General features: G+C 43.3%; 1 protein-coding gene across 3 annotated transcripts in view; it reads left to right on the top strand.

Annotated features, from left to right (window-relative positions):
* Positions 1–12,377, top strand: part of fhl3a (four and a half LIM domains 3a) — a 110,689-nt gene that overhangs the window by 90,207 nt on the left and 8,105 nt on the right. For all 3 annotated transcript variants that reach the window (XM_080211715.1, XM_080211714.1, XM_080211713.1), the window contains exons 2-4: positions 1,621–1,788; positions 7,971–8,145; positions 11,662–11,831. In XM_080211715.1, coding sequence (XP_080067841.1) covers positions 1,633–1,788; positions 7,971–8,145; positions 11,662–11,831 — 501 coding nt within the window. In that variant the 5' untranslated portion in view covers positions 1,621–1,632. The remainder of the gene's footprint in view (positions 1–1,620; positions 1,789–7,970; positions 8,146–11,661; positions 11,832–12,377) is intronic.

Below are 12,377 nucleotides of genomic sequence, written 5' to 3'. Positions count from 1 at the left end.
CGTAAAAACAAAGCTAAGCACTAATTGTTCTGCGAATACATGTCCGTCCTGGGTGCCACATTTTACTGCTGTAGTCATGTGCAGAGAAACAATGTATCAGTCTTTCAGTCCACCAGCCACATGGAAAGTAGCAAGAAGTACATTTAATGAAACTCCAGAATTTTGAGTCAAAGCATGATTCTTTTTTCTAATTTATGGGACCCCTTAGCTAGTGAGACCTTAACGTATACAGTACAAGTGTTGGAATTCACTTGCGGGTTGTTCCAAGTCAACAGTAAGTCTGAAACAGAAGGTTTCCAGATTCCCTTGTGTATTTTAATATAAAGATTTCATGTTTTCAGAATTAAGAGCAAATAGAACACTCCCCTGTGAGCTAAGTCCCGGCACGGTGGCACAATGGTTAGCATTGCTGCCTCACGGTGCCAGGGACCCAGGTTTGATTCCTGGCTTGGGTCACCGTCTGTGTGGAGTCTGCATGTTCTTTCCGTGTCTGCATGGGTTTCCTCCGGATGCACCGGTTTCCTCCCACAGTCCAAAGATGCGCAGGTTAGGCTGATCGGGCATGCTAAATTGACTCTCGTTTCGGGGGGCGGGGATTAGCAGGGAAAATATGTGGGGTTACGGGGATAGGTGGGATTGTTGTCAGTACAGGCTCGATGGGTTGAATGGCTTCCTTCTGCACTGTAGGGATTCTGCGTAATTCTGTTCTTTGTAAAAGTATCCATCAGTCCATTATTTCAATGTGATTTGAAGTCCTGTTTGACCGAACTGGCAGGCACCCTCACTAACCCTATTTTTGTTTTAAATCACAAACCAATGCTGCTGAATAGCGAGAGAGGTTGTCTTTTTTAACTGCTCGCTGCCAGCTACACCACTCCACTGTTCACTGAAACTTGGCACATGTGGTTCTAACCACAGTGGGAAACGGTGAAATTCTCAAAAGGCTTTTAACAGGCTTCAGATTGGGGAAACGTGAAGCAAAACCATATGTGTAAGAAAGGTTCCGCTCGTTCTAACCTGCCTAGGGATAACAATTAGCAGATGTCCAGATGGCTCAATAAATGAAGGCAGTGTTGTTGTGTGATATTGAGCTATGTGGAACCAGTAAGGACCGAGGTTTGATCTTTGCATCAATTGAGCTGAGGGAAGTTGGCTGGGGCGTTCGCTTGACTACACTCCAGTTGGTTTCATTGCTCCTGAGTCAGGGAGGGGGAGGTTTTTGCTCTTTCATTTTAATGATTCTTGTTGCATGGGCATCAGGAAAGTACAGGACCAGGCTGTTTTCCGTGGCTGAACAGGCTGTCAGCATGAGTCTAAGTTCACCCATGATGAATGACCACTTGGGCAAATTGCCTACAGAATTATACTCTAGCATGTGAGTCAGTCGGAGAAAATGGGGGAGCACGGGGGAGGTGAGTGGACCAGTAATCCATAGCTTCCCTCAGAGTTTCCATGTCACCGGGATGGAGGCGGGAGGGTTAGTTCTTCTATGTGTCTTAACAATTATGACGGAGCAGCGTGTTCTACAGCAAAATACATTCACTCAAAATAAGCAAATGCCAATCATTGTGCTTGTCAATTAATGCTTGATTAAAGGCTTTCCCTCATTTCTCTTCACAGTGACCGTTTAACATGAGTGAACGTTTTGATTGTGACCACTGCAAAGAATCCCTGTACGGCAGGAAGTACATTCTATCCGAAGACAGCCCCTACTGCATCCCATGTTATGATTCGCTGTTTGCCAACACATGTGACGAGTGCAAAGAGCTGATTGGACACGAAGCGAGGGTAAATGCAGTGATTTGAACATACTTAGAATGTATTACTTAATTTTGTTACTAACTTACCACTCTCATCCAACTGTATTACTGTGATGTGAAAAGCATTGTGCACTTAGTTAAAACACCAGCCTCAGGTCACTGTGTGGTGTTTGCACATTCTCCCAGTGCCTGCGTGAGTTTCCTCCAGATGCTCCGGTTTCCTCCCTCAGTCCAAAGATGTTAGGGTTGATTACAGTGCTAAATTGACTCGAGTGTCAGAGGGACTAGCAGGGTAAAATATGTGGGGTTACGAGAATAGGGCCTGGGTGGGATTGTAGTCAGTGCAGACTTCATGGGTTGAATGGCCTCCTACACTGTAGGATTCTATTAGCCACAAATATAGAGGAAATATGTACTTCATTCTTCAATCTATCTTGAGTTTAAGACTCTCCCCCTGCTCCAGAAACAGAATCGGGTAATGTTACTGGACAATGTGCAAGTCCTTCTCATTAAAGTTGTTAATGTGCCAGTTCAATGGTTTTCTGAAATTTCTGGTGAATGCCGCACCAAATCTGTGCACTATTTCCATGTCTCGTAACTCGGCTTTTCACTTACCTCATGTCCAATTGGCTTTTCTCCAAACTTAGTGAGTCGGGCTTCTCATCCGCCTCTAGTCCAGAGGTGGGTGACCTGTGGCCCATCTGGGGTCTGAGTGTGGCCCATGTGACATTTTGTTGACCTTTGCCCACACACAGGACTGCCACATTCTATAGATTTCCATCCGCATTGGGTTTTTTTCCTATCGGTCTGACTGAAGAGTTATGCATGTAAAGCATAAGTGAAGTGAGGTTGCTGATTGCTCACAACATTAACTGGGAGAGCTGTGCTCTGTGGCCAAAGCTTCAATATTTCTTTTGATTTTACTATTTGAAGTTGATGACAGATCTGTTCTATTACATATAAATGATTAAGCATTTTCTATAACTTGTTATGAAATATTCGGGGTGAATTCCATGTATTTAATCATATTCATAGGGGTCATCGTTAGAGAACAGGCCAGCAGCCCACTGATATGAAGGAGGGACTCTCATGCAGCCCACTCACTAGCCTAAGTTGTCCATCATTGCTGTAGTTACTAGAAAGTAGCAATAGCCATTTGTCCCTTTTGTGATCCCTTAGGTTGGTTAGGAAATAATTCTTCATGACTGTGTGCTGCTGGAGGGCTGGGAATCTGACAACAAGAGGGCAAAATAAAGGGGCAATCATTCAGGAAAGAACTTATTTCCATTTGGTTTGCACTACACTATGGCTCTGTGAAAACGTTCAGTGTTGAGGGAGAGCAAGTGCATCTATAATTTGCTCCCACCACACATCGTTGTGACATTGATTTCAAAGATGGGACTGTAGAGGTTTGCCCACTCGCAACATTTCATTGGCTGCCAACTAAAGCCAAACTTTACAAACGCTTTCAAAATGCTCCCCTGACTCCAAGGTTGTTACTATCGCCGCACTCCAAATTTTCCTCATACACCTTGACCTTCAGGCCAAGGTTGGGACCTATGCAGGCTCAACTTCTAGCTTCTCCGACCCAATGTTCACTGTCTTTGATAGGTCTCATCTTCCTGAACAGCTTAGGATGCATTCAAAATGGCAGTGCATGGACTGTCTCACATGGACAGTAAATCCTAACACAAGCTTATTTTGCTGAATGTCCTGTCTTAGCATTGTAACTGCTATGTGAAAATCATGTGGCCCTTTGTTCTTGCAACTTTCCAAAATCAATAGCTTTTAATATGCTTTTATTGCATTTCCTCAAAAATTAATGGATGATTTCCTTTAGTAGGAAGTTGGTTCCTGTAGAAAATGAGCAAGTCCAGAGCACTGCGAATATGCGTTATTGACTTTCCCAGAGCTGCATTCTGTAAGAACACTAGCAAAGCACAGAGTACTGTTTTGTGTGTCTTGATCCTAGTTTTACACAGTCAGGTAGTTAATCATTTTGAGATTTACATATTTGTTATATTAACACAAGCCCTGCTCCAAGCTTCCAATAAACAAATGGTTTTGTGTTTACATTGGCCATGACTGTCTGTATGTTCAGTTTCTTCTCTTCCAATGTTGCTCTTTGAATGCTTTCCCAAACATTTAGCAACTTTATTTGTTTCATGAGAGGATTTCGGGAGTGCGGCTCATTTTCCTTGTCTCCCTTGAGGAGTATTTCATTTTCTTGGTTTGGTGCCAGGCAACCTTTTAAGAATATTTATTTTAAAGCAAAAGTCAAGACTTCGAAAACTGCTTGTATTTAATGTAGCAAGCATTCCTCCATTACTGAGTTACTCGAGTCAATTTGCTCCTTTATCAGTTGATCTGTGCAGTGAAAACAAGCCTAAAAGTGACTATTTTCTTCTTACCTGACTGAGATCATTAATTACTTCAGCGAGGTCATCAGCAGTGTTTTATCACCATACCATGCTGTCAACGTATTGGTTTCCACTGTGTGAAATCTGTGGGAAATAGGCAAAGTCAACATGAGGAGACCTTTCTTTATTTGGAAGTTTCCAAGCCAGTATTTCAAAGGAAAGTTCTCAAATGTGATTCCCACCCATGTACCCCATTCTCTGTGCTCTCCCTGTGGGGCTAATTCATTGACCCATTGGTGGCAGTCATGCCATTCTCCCACGAGTCATCCTCGACATGAAAGGAATCAGGTAATTTGACCACAGCAAGCAAATAGGAATATTCATTCGATCAATGGAGTCAGAATGTGCTTTCTTTTACCTTTCCTTGCAATGGACATTTTTCCTTCCCAGTGGCCAGAGATTGAATGTAGAAGCTTCCTGCTTTGGATTTTTTTTTAATGGGATGTTGGTGTCAATGGCCAGGCCAGCATTTATTGCCCATCCCTAACTGCTCTCCATTTCACAGTGAATTTAAGAGTCAACCAGATTGCTGTGGATCTGGAGTCACATGTAGGTCAAACCAGGTAAGGGTGGCAGATTTCCTTTCCTAAAGGACATTAGTGAAACAGATGGGTTTCTAACAATCGATTCATGATCATCATTATAGAGATTTACAGCATGGAAAGAGGCCTTTCGGCCCATCGTGTCCATGCCAACCATCAAGCACCTATCTATTCTAACCCCATTTTCCAGCACTTGGTCCATAGCCTTGTATGCTATGGCATTTCAAGTGCTCATCTAAATCCTTATTAAACTTTCAATTAAGGCTTTTAATTCCAGACTTTAATCAAATTCAGATTCAATCTGCCATGGTGGGGTTTGAACTGGTGTCCCCAGATCTTGCTCTGGGTTGCTGAATTACTGGTCCACTACAATACCACAATGCCACTGCATGTCTTATGAAATCTACTGTCAGAAATGGACAATAAATGACAACTTTGCCAGCAATGCCACCATTCCAGGCAAGAATGTTGGAAAACTTGTGAAACATAAAGTGCTTGCCTCTGAAGTTGTGTCCCAGTGAGGGTAAGCTCTCCTGTAAGATGCTGATTTTGAGCTTAGGAACATGATTGAGTCTTGAAAATGATTGCAACATGGATGAGGCTGTGTCAGCAAATTACATCCTCAGCTCACCCCTGGCCCAAACATGAAGCAAAATAAGGAAGTTGTTTGCCCCATTGAAATTTAACTCGCTTTACTACATTTAGAACTGCAACCAACTCCTTTTTCTTTCCACTACAAAGCTGCTAGATTGTTAAAACATTTTACTAAACTTTGAGTCATGCACAACATGGTGTATTTTTAACAATGAATTGTAAAACTGACTTGGGTGATTTTGGATAGAAACTTCAACTTATAAAAGTCACTTGTCCTTGACCATGAGTGGTTGTTGTTTAAAAATTGTGGCATAAAGTTTGGTCATTTGGAACTAAATTGCTTATGCAGAGGATTAACAGGCTGAACCACTTCCTTCTGTGCTGTAGCTATTCTATAATCTGAGCAAGTTTCCAATGGTTCTTTGGCTTCTAAAGCCAATGATTACATCTGTTTACTGTTACAGACAGAGGAAGGCAAACTGAACTCCTTCATTTTTCTCACCGTCTGTCTGTAAGCAGACATGTTTTAGTTTTTTGAAATAGGCCATGGCGTGTTTCCCCAAATCCTTTGTTTGTGAATTCATCAAATTTAAAATGATTCACATCAACCTCTCTTTTTTGGGTGAAATTGGAAGTATTATTTATTCATACATTCAAACCTGGGTAATGGTCATCACACAAACACACATACAAGCTCACAAAAAGAAGTTAGAGCAAAAAAAGAGTTTTACAGTCAGGGCAGCACAGTGGCACAATGGTTAGCACTGCTGCCTCACAGCGCCAGAGGCCCGGGTTCGATTCCCAGCTTTGGTCATTGTCTGTGCAGAGTTTGCACGTTCTGCCCATGTCTGTGTGGGTTTCTTCTGGATGCTCTGGTTTGCTCCCACGGTCCAAAGGTATGCAGGTTAGGTGCAGCCCAGGAAATGATCTAGATTCTTAAGCTGTTATGCTGCAGTGAATTTCAATGGAACTGCATAGATGTTTTTGAGAAAGATACAAGGGAATGTTCTGGTGTGCACTGCCTTTCAAAATTGAGCATGGAGCTTTTTGATGTTTGTCGATAGGTTATTGCGAATGTGTTTTGGCATGTTGTCATGTAACACTTGGATCAGCTTTGATGTGAGTGCCCAGTGGATGGGGTCACTGAGACAGAACTGCCGGGTTATGGAATCCAGCAGGAACTTCCCCAGTCATGTTGCTGGTAAATTTTCCGCTCTGCATGGAACTGAGGCACGGCCACCAGGAATTTCCCAGGCTCAATATTCCATCTATGTTGAATGAATTGATCTTTGCCAAGGTTGAAGTACAATGTCCCATTCCAGCTGAGGCATGCAATGCATGTAACCATTTGCGTTCAGGTACCAAATAGAACCACATTCCAATGTGTCATCACCTTTAAGGAGATGCAGTGAGAAAATTGGAGCACAAATTGAATGCAGTGGTGATGGACAGCAATCCATGATGTGCTCTTGATGGACATGAACTTAACATGGCTGTTAATAGATTTACATTTTGTTTGCTGTCTGATAGCAACCATGGACAGATTATAGTCTCTGAAATAAGATCAGAAAATGCTGGATAAACTCAACAGGTCTGAGAGCAGCTGTGAAGAGAGAAAGAGTTAGTGTTTAGTATCATATAACAGAATCCCTACAGTGCAGAAGGAGGCCACTCGTCCCATTAAGCCTGCACCGACAATCCCACTCAGGCCCTATTCCCATAACTCCATGCATTTACCCTGATTGTTTACCCTGACACTAAGGGACAATTTAGCATGGCTCCCAATCAACCTATCCACACATCTTTGGAGTGTGGGAGGAAACTGGAGCACCTGGAGGAAACCTACGCAGGCACAGGGAGAACATGCAAACTTCACACAGACAGGAGGCCGGAATTGAACCTGGTGCTTTGAGCTAGCAGTGCTAACCACTGTGTCACTGTGCCGCTCTTACCAACTCAAAACTTTTGGCTGAAACTTCTCGGTCGTTCATGCCAGCGATGTCTTCCACTTCCATGGACGGCGCACCACACAACGGATTTCACATCGATAAAAGAGGTGCATTCAATGGGAAGCCCCGTTAACAATGGCTGGACCAGGTAATCCTGCTGCTGGCCAATGCCAAGCGGCTCCTGCTACTGCAAAAATACATGGTTGGTTGTGCAGTAAATTCCATCCGTAAACTTTATTTCTTTCTCTCTCCCCCACAGATGCTGCCAGACCTGCTGAGTTCATCCAGAATTTCCTGTTTCTCTTTTCAGAGTTCGAGCATCCGCAGTGTTTTGCTTTGTATAATACTCTCCCTACCTGAGCTGTTGTGCCAGTGTGTTGATTAAGATTCATTACTCAACCAGCACCACAAAACCAAGGAATTGTTCAATTATCCGATTATGGCTTGTGGCACCTTGTACACAAATTAGCTACTTGGTTTGCCACATTTACCATAAGCAAGAGCAATTCATTGGCTGTGAAGCATTTGGGGTTATTCTAAGTACAGGAGAGGCAAATTCTTTCTTTAGCTGAGTGATTTACCCCTGCTTAAGAGTTAACATTGAACCTTTTGAATCATTGATATAATTGAGCCACTTTCCTAAAAGGCTGCCTCTCCACTTGTTACTAAGTATCACCCTCCTTCTCCTTTTATTTCTCGGTTTAGGAGCTGTTCTACGAAGACCGCCACTACCATGAGCATTGCTTCAGGTGCTATCGGTGTGACAGATCTTTGGCAGATGAGCCATTTACGTGTCAGGAAGAAGAGCTGTTATGCAATGATTGCTACTGCAGTGAATTCTCCTCCAAATGTATTGCTTGTGACAAGGTCGTCATGCCTGGTATGTGCCCTTTAGTCTCATTTGTCAAACGCTTGATTGCCCTTCTCTGCCTCTGCTGGAATAGTCTGTCAGACCATTTTTCATCTATCAAATAAAGCGATGGTGTAACTTTAGCAAATTATTCATCAAATGCTCATAATTAAGCTTTTAAGGGAGGAGGAAGAATTAGAAAGATGACCTGTTAAGTGAGCAGGGATGGAAAATCCTGGAATTGTTTTAAGTGTGGACCTGTTTGCTTTTCCCTGTTGAGTTATTTTAGCCATTTAATACCAAGTTCTAAATTTGCACATTTACATGTATCCACAGGCCGAATTGCACACATTCACCAGCTGTGTGATTTAGGCCATTCCAACAATCTCCCTAAGTTACAGCCAGTTAAGCATGACCAACCATCAGAAACATTTCATTTTCCTTTGCAACGTGAAGCCAGTGAGGTATTAGACAAGAACACATTCTCATTCGCACGGAATTCAGATAGCTGACTCATTCTGATCAGTTAACAGCAAGTTGTGGAACACAAATCTTTTACTGCATTACAACTTGTACTATACTCTGCCTATACTTCCCACTGGTTCGGGAAAGCGGCCAACGTAATCATGAACTCCATGCACCCCAGACATACTCTCTTCCACCTTCTTCCATCAGGAAAAAGATACAAAAGTCTGAGGTCACATAACCAATCAATTCAATGACAGCTTCTCCCCTTCTGCCACCAGACTTTTGAATGGACCTAATTGATATTAAGTTGATCTTTCTCTACACCGTAGCTATGACTGTAACACAATATTATCATTCTCTCCTTTCCTTCTCCCTAACTTACTCTATGAATGGTATGCTTTGTCTGCAGCGCGAGAAACAATACTTTTCACAGTATACCAATACATATGACAATAATAAATCAAATCAAAAATATTGCCTTTAACATAATTAAATGTCATAAGGGACCTGGGTTCGATTCCTGGCTTGGGTCACTGTCTGTGTGGAGCTTGCATGTTCTCCCTCTTGTCTGCGTGGGTTTCCTCCGGATGCTCTGGTTTCCTCCTAGAGTCCAAAGATGTGTGGGTTAGCTTGATTGGCCATGCCAAAGTACTCCTTAGTGTCTCGGGATGCGAAGGTTAGAGGGATTAGCAAGGCAAGTATGTGGGGTCACAGAAGTACCAGAAAAAAAATTGAACAACTCGTGTACTAAGATTTCAGGTCAAATGCCCAGAGGTGTTGTAATATGCCTTTAAGGGATATCAGCATGCCATCACTAGAAGGGAGGTATTTCCTGTGATCCACTCTCAGTTTCACTTTTGCCTGTGAGCAGAACACAGTACACACAGCTCTGCTGCTGACGTCTGCAATCTTTCTCTCCATATGTGTATGTTCTAATGCACCTAGCTAAATAAATAAACCCACAACATGTTTAGATGCCTCTATATCATTTTAAAACATGACAAAAAGCTTGGTCAAAGAAGTGTCTTAATGAGGAAAGGGGGACAAGTTTGAGAGGCTGGCTGACAGAAGAGGTCAAAGAGGGACTTGATCTGGGGGCAGAGATATTGCTCTCGATTGGCACAGGGGACCTTCCCAAAGGAGACTCCCAACCCCCTTCCCCACTTCTTGCCAAACAGCAACCCACTCGTGAAAGCTTGTGAGATTCCCGCCTTGGCCTTCCATTGCTGAGGGTAGCAAAGTGGTGGAGGTGCAACAGATCATTAATTGGCAACTCAAGTGCCTCAATAGGCACAATGGTGGACAGATTGCATGATGTCTCCACTGTACCCATCAGTAATTTGAGAGAGACGTCAGGGCTGGGTGGGAAGACTGCATGCTTCATTTTAAGAAACCTCCCCCACCTTCAAGTACACCAATGGTAGGGAACTGTAAAAAGTGTAGCCCATTATTTCCCACAATTGATAATCTCACATGTTTCTGTTCCCGGGTTAGTTCCAGAAATATCAAAAGTGGAAAAGTTAGAACTATCCCATAATCATTGTAATCCTGATCTCCTCCGCTTCCCCACAGTGGAATCAGTGGTAAGATATGATTCAATCTGGTGCCAGTTGATAAATAGACTCTCAGTGCAGTAAAGGAAGGCCTCTAGTCTGATGCTAGGTTTCTGCTGAGCTAGATGATCTCTGTATGCAGAGTGATGTTGGGTACATTGATTCTCACTGCTTCTTATTGAGGGAAGGAAACAGCAGCCCTGCGATGCTCTTACTTGCTGGAGAGTGCATACATGTGATTTCAACACTGATTTCCCCACAATATATATGGGTAGCACAGTGGTTAGCACTGCTGCCTCACAGCTCCAAGGACCTGGGTTTGATTCCTGGCTTGGGTCACTGCCTGTGTGGAGTTTGCATGTTCTCCCTGTGACTGTGTGGGTTTCCTCAGGGTACTCCAGTTTCCTCCTAGAGTCCAAAGATGTGTGGGTTAGCTTGATTGGCTTTGCTAACGTACTTCTTAGTGTCCTGGGATGTGTAGGTTAGAGGGATTAGGGGGGCGAGTTTGTGGGGTTACGGGATAAGGGCCTGGGTGGGAGTGTTGTCGGTGCAGGCTCGCTGGGCTGAATGGCCTCCTTCTGCACTGTAGGTCTTCTATGATTCCATGATTATCCGATGAGTATCCTGCCTTTATCCATGACATCTCTTTGTGCAAATACAAAAGCCTCCTCTTTGGGTGAAGTGAAAGGATACGCAATGTCAATAAAACCATATATCAGCAGAGCTCAGGATGAGCAGGGAAGAAAAACAAAAGTTAAAGTTTATTTATTTGTCACAGGTAGGCTTACATTAACACTGCAATGAACTTACTGTGAAAATCCCCTAGTCACCATGTTCCCATACTTGTTCGGGGACACTGAAGGAGAATTTAGCATGACTAATTCGCCTAACCTGCACATTGTTGGACTGTGGGAGGAAACCAGAGCAGCAGAAGGAAAGACATGGGGAGAATGTGCAACTCCACACAGATAGTGACACAAGCCGAGAATCGAACCCGGCTCCCTGAAGCGGCAGTACTAACCATTGTTCCACTGTCTGGGTGTAGTCAGCCACCCAGTGAGAGAATTATAAAGTTCGTTTATTAGTGCCACAAGTAGGCTTACAGTAACACTCCAATGAACTGTGAAATTCCCCTAGACATCACAGTCCAGCGCCTGTTCGCGTCAGTGAGCCTATTATTAATTGTTCAGGCATCAGATGTCCACAAGCTCTTCTGATCCATCCAACTATATGATACATACATGTCCTTTGTGCTGAGGTAGATATCAATGGACAGGAAAATCAAGAGCAATTTTTGCTAAAATTTGTGATAACTGTTTCCACTCTGAGGAGCTACTGTATTGAAGAGTTGAAGAAGCAATCTGCCCAACTGAGTCATTGATAAGACTTTCACTCCATGATGCTATTGAGTCCACCTTGATCCAGCTACTGTAACACTCAGTTAGCTCAGTGGTGTTGCATTGCTGTGCATTTTAAAGGAGTTATTTTTGGGTGTGATGGATATTAATTTTTCTGTCTCTCTCAGGTACCCGGAAGCTCGAATACAACGGCAGCACCTGGCATGAAGGATGCTTCATTTGTCACACTTGCGAGCAGCCAATAGGATCAAAGGCCTTTGTTCCTGATAAGAATGAGATTTACTGTGTGCCTTGCTACGAGAACCACTTTGCCCCTCGGTGTTTCCGCTGCAAGAAGGTAATTGCCAACATTCAGGGCATTTAAATGGTCATTGGATAAACATACAGATGATATTGGAATAGTGTAAGTTAGATTGGGCTTTAGATTGGTTTCACAAGTCGGCTTGACATCGAGGGCCGAAGGGCCTGTACTGCGCTGTAATGTTAAATGTTCTATGTAATGCCTGAGATTTGTTTTAAGAATACTGTAGTGCCCTGCTTACCTCTGAATGTCCTTTCACTCAGGAATTTTGACACACAGCTGTACACTTATTCTCTACCACTTTTTAAAAATTTATTCATGGACTCGGGCATCGCTGGCTGGCCAGTGTTTACTGCTCATCCCGAGTCACCCTTGAATTGAGTGATTCGCTCAGCTATTGCAGAGGGCAGTTGAGAGTCAACCACATTGCTGTGGTTCTGGAGTTACATGTAGGCCAGACTGGGTAAGGACGGCAGATTTCCTTCCCTAAAGGACATGGCATTTTAAGTGATCTTGGACTGTTACGTCAGGAAAGGAAGTATAACTGTGTAGCTAAATATTGGGCAAATTATTAACTTGCCA

Source organism: Carcharhinus amblyrhynchos, chromosome 24, assembly GCF_965287045.1.
Source record: "Carcharhinus amblyrhynchos chromosome 24, sCarAmb.v2.hapA, whole genome shotgun sequence".
Classification (NCBI taxonomy): Eukaryota; Metazoa; Chordata; class Chondrichthyes; order Carcharhiniformes; family Carcharhinidae; genus Carcharhinus; species Carcharhinus amblyrhynchos.
Note: the sequence above shows the minus strand (reverse complement) of the source record. Positions and strands in the feature narration are given on the sequence as shown.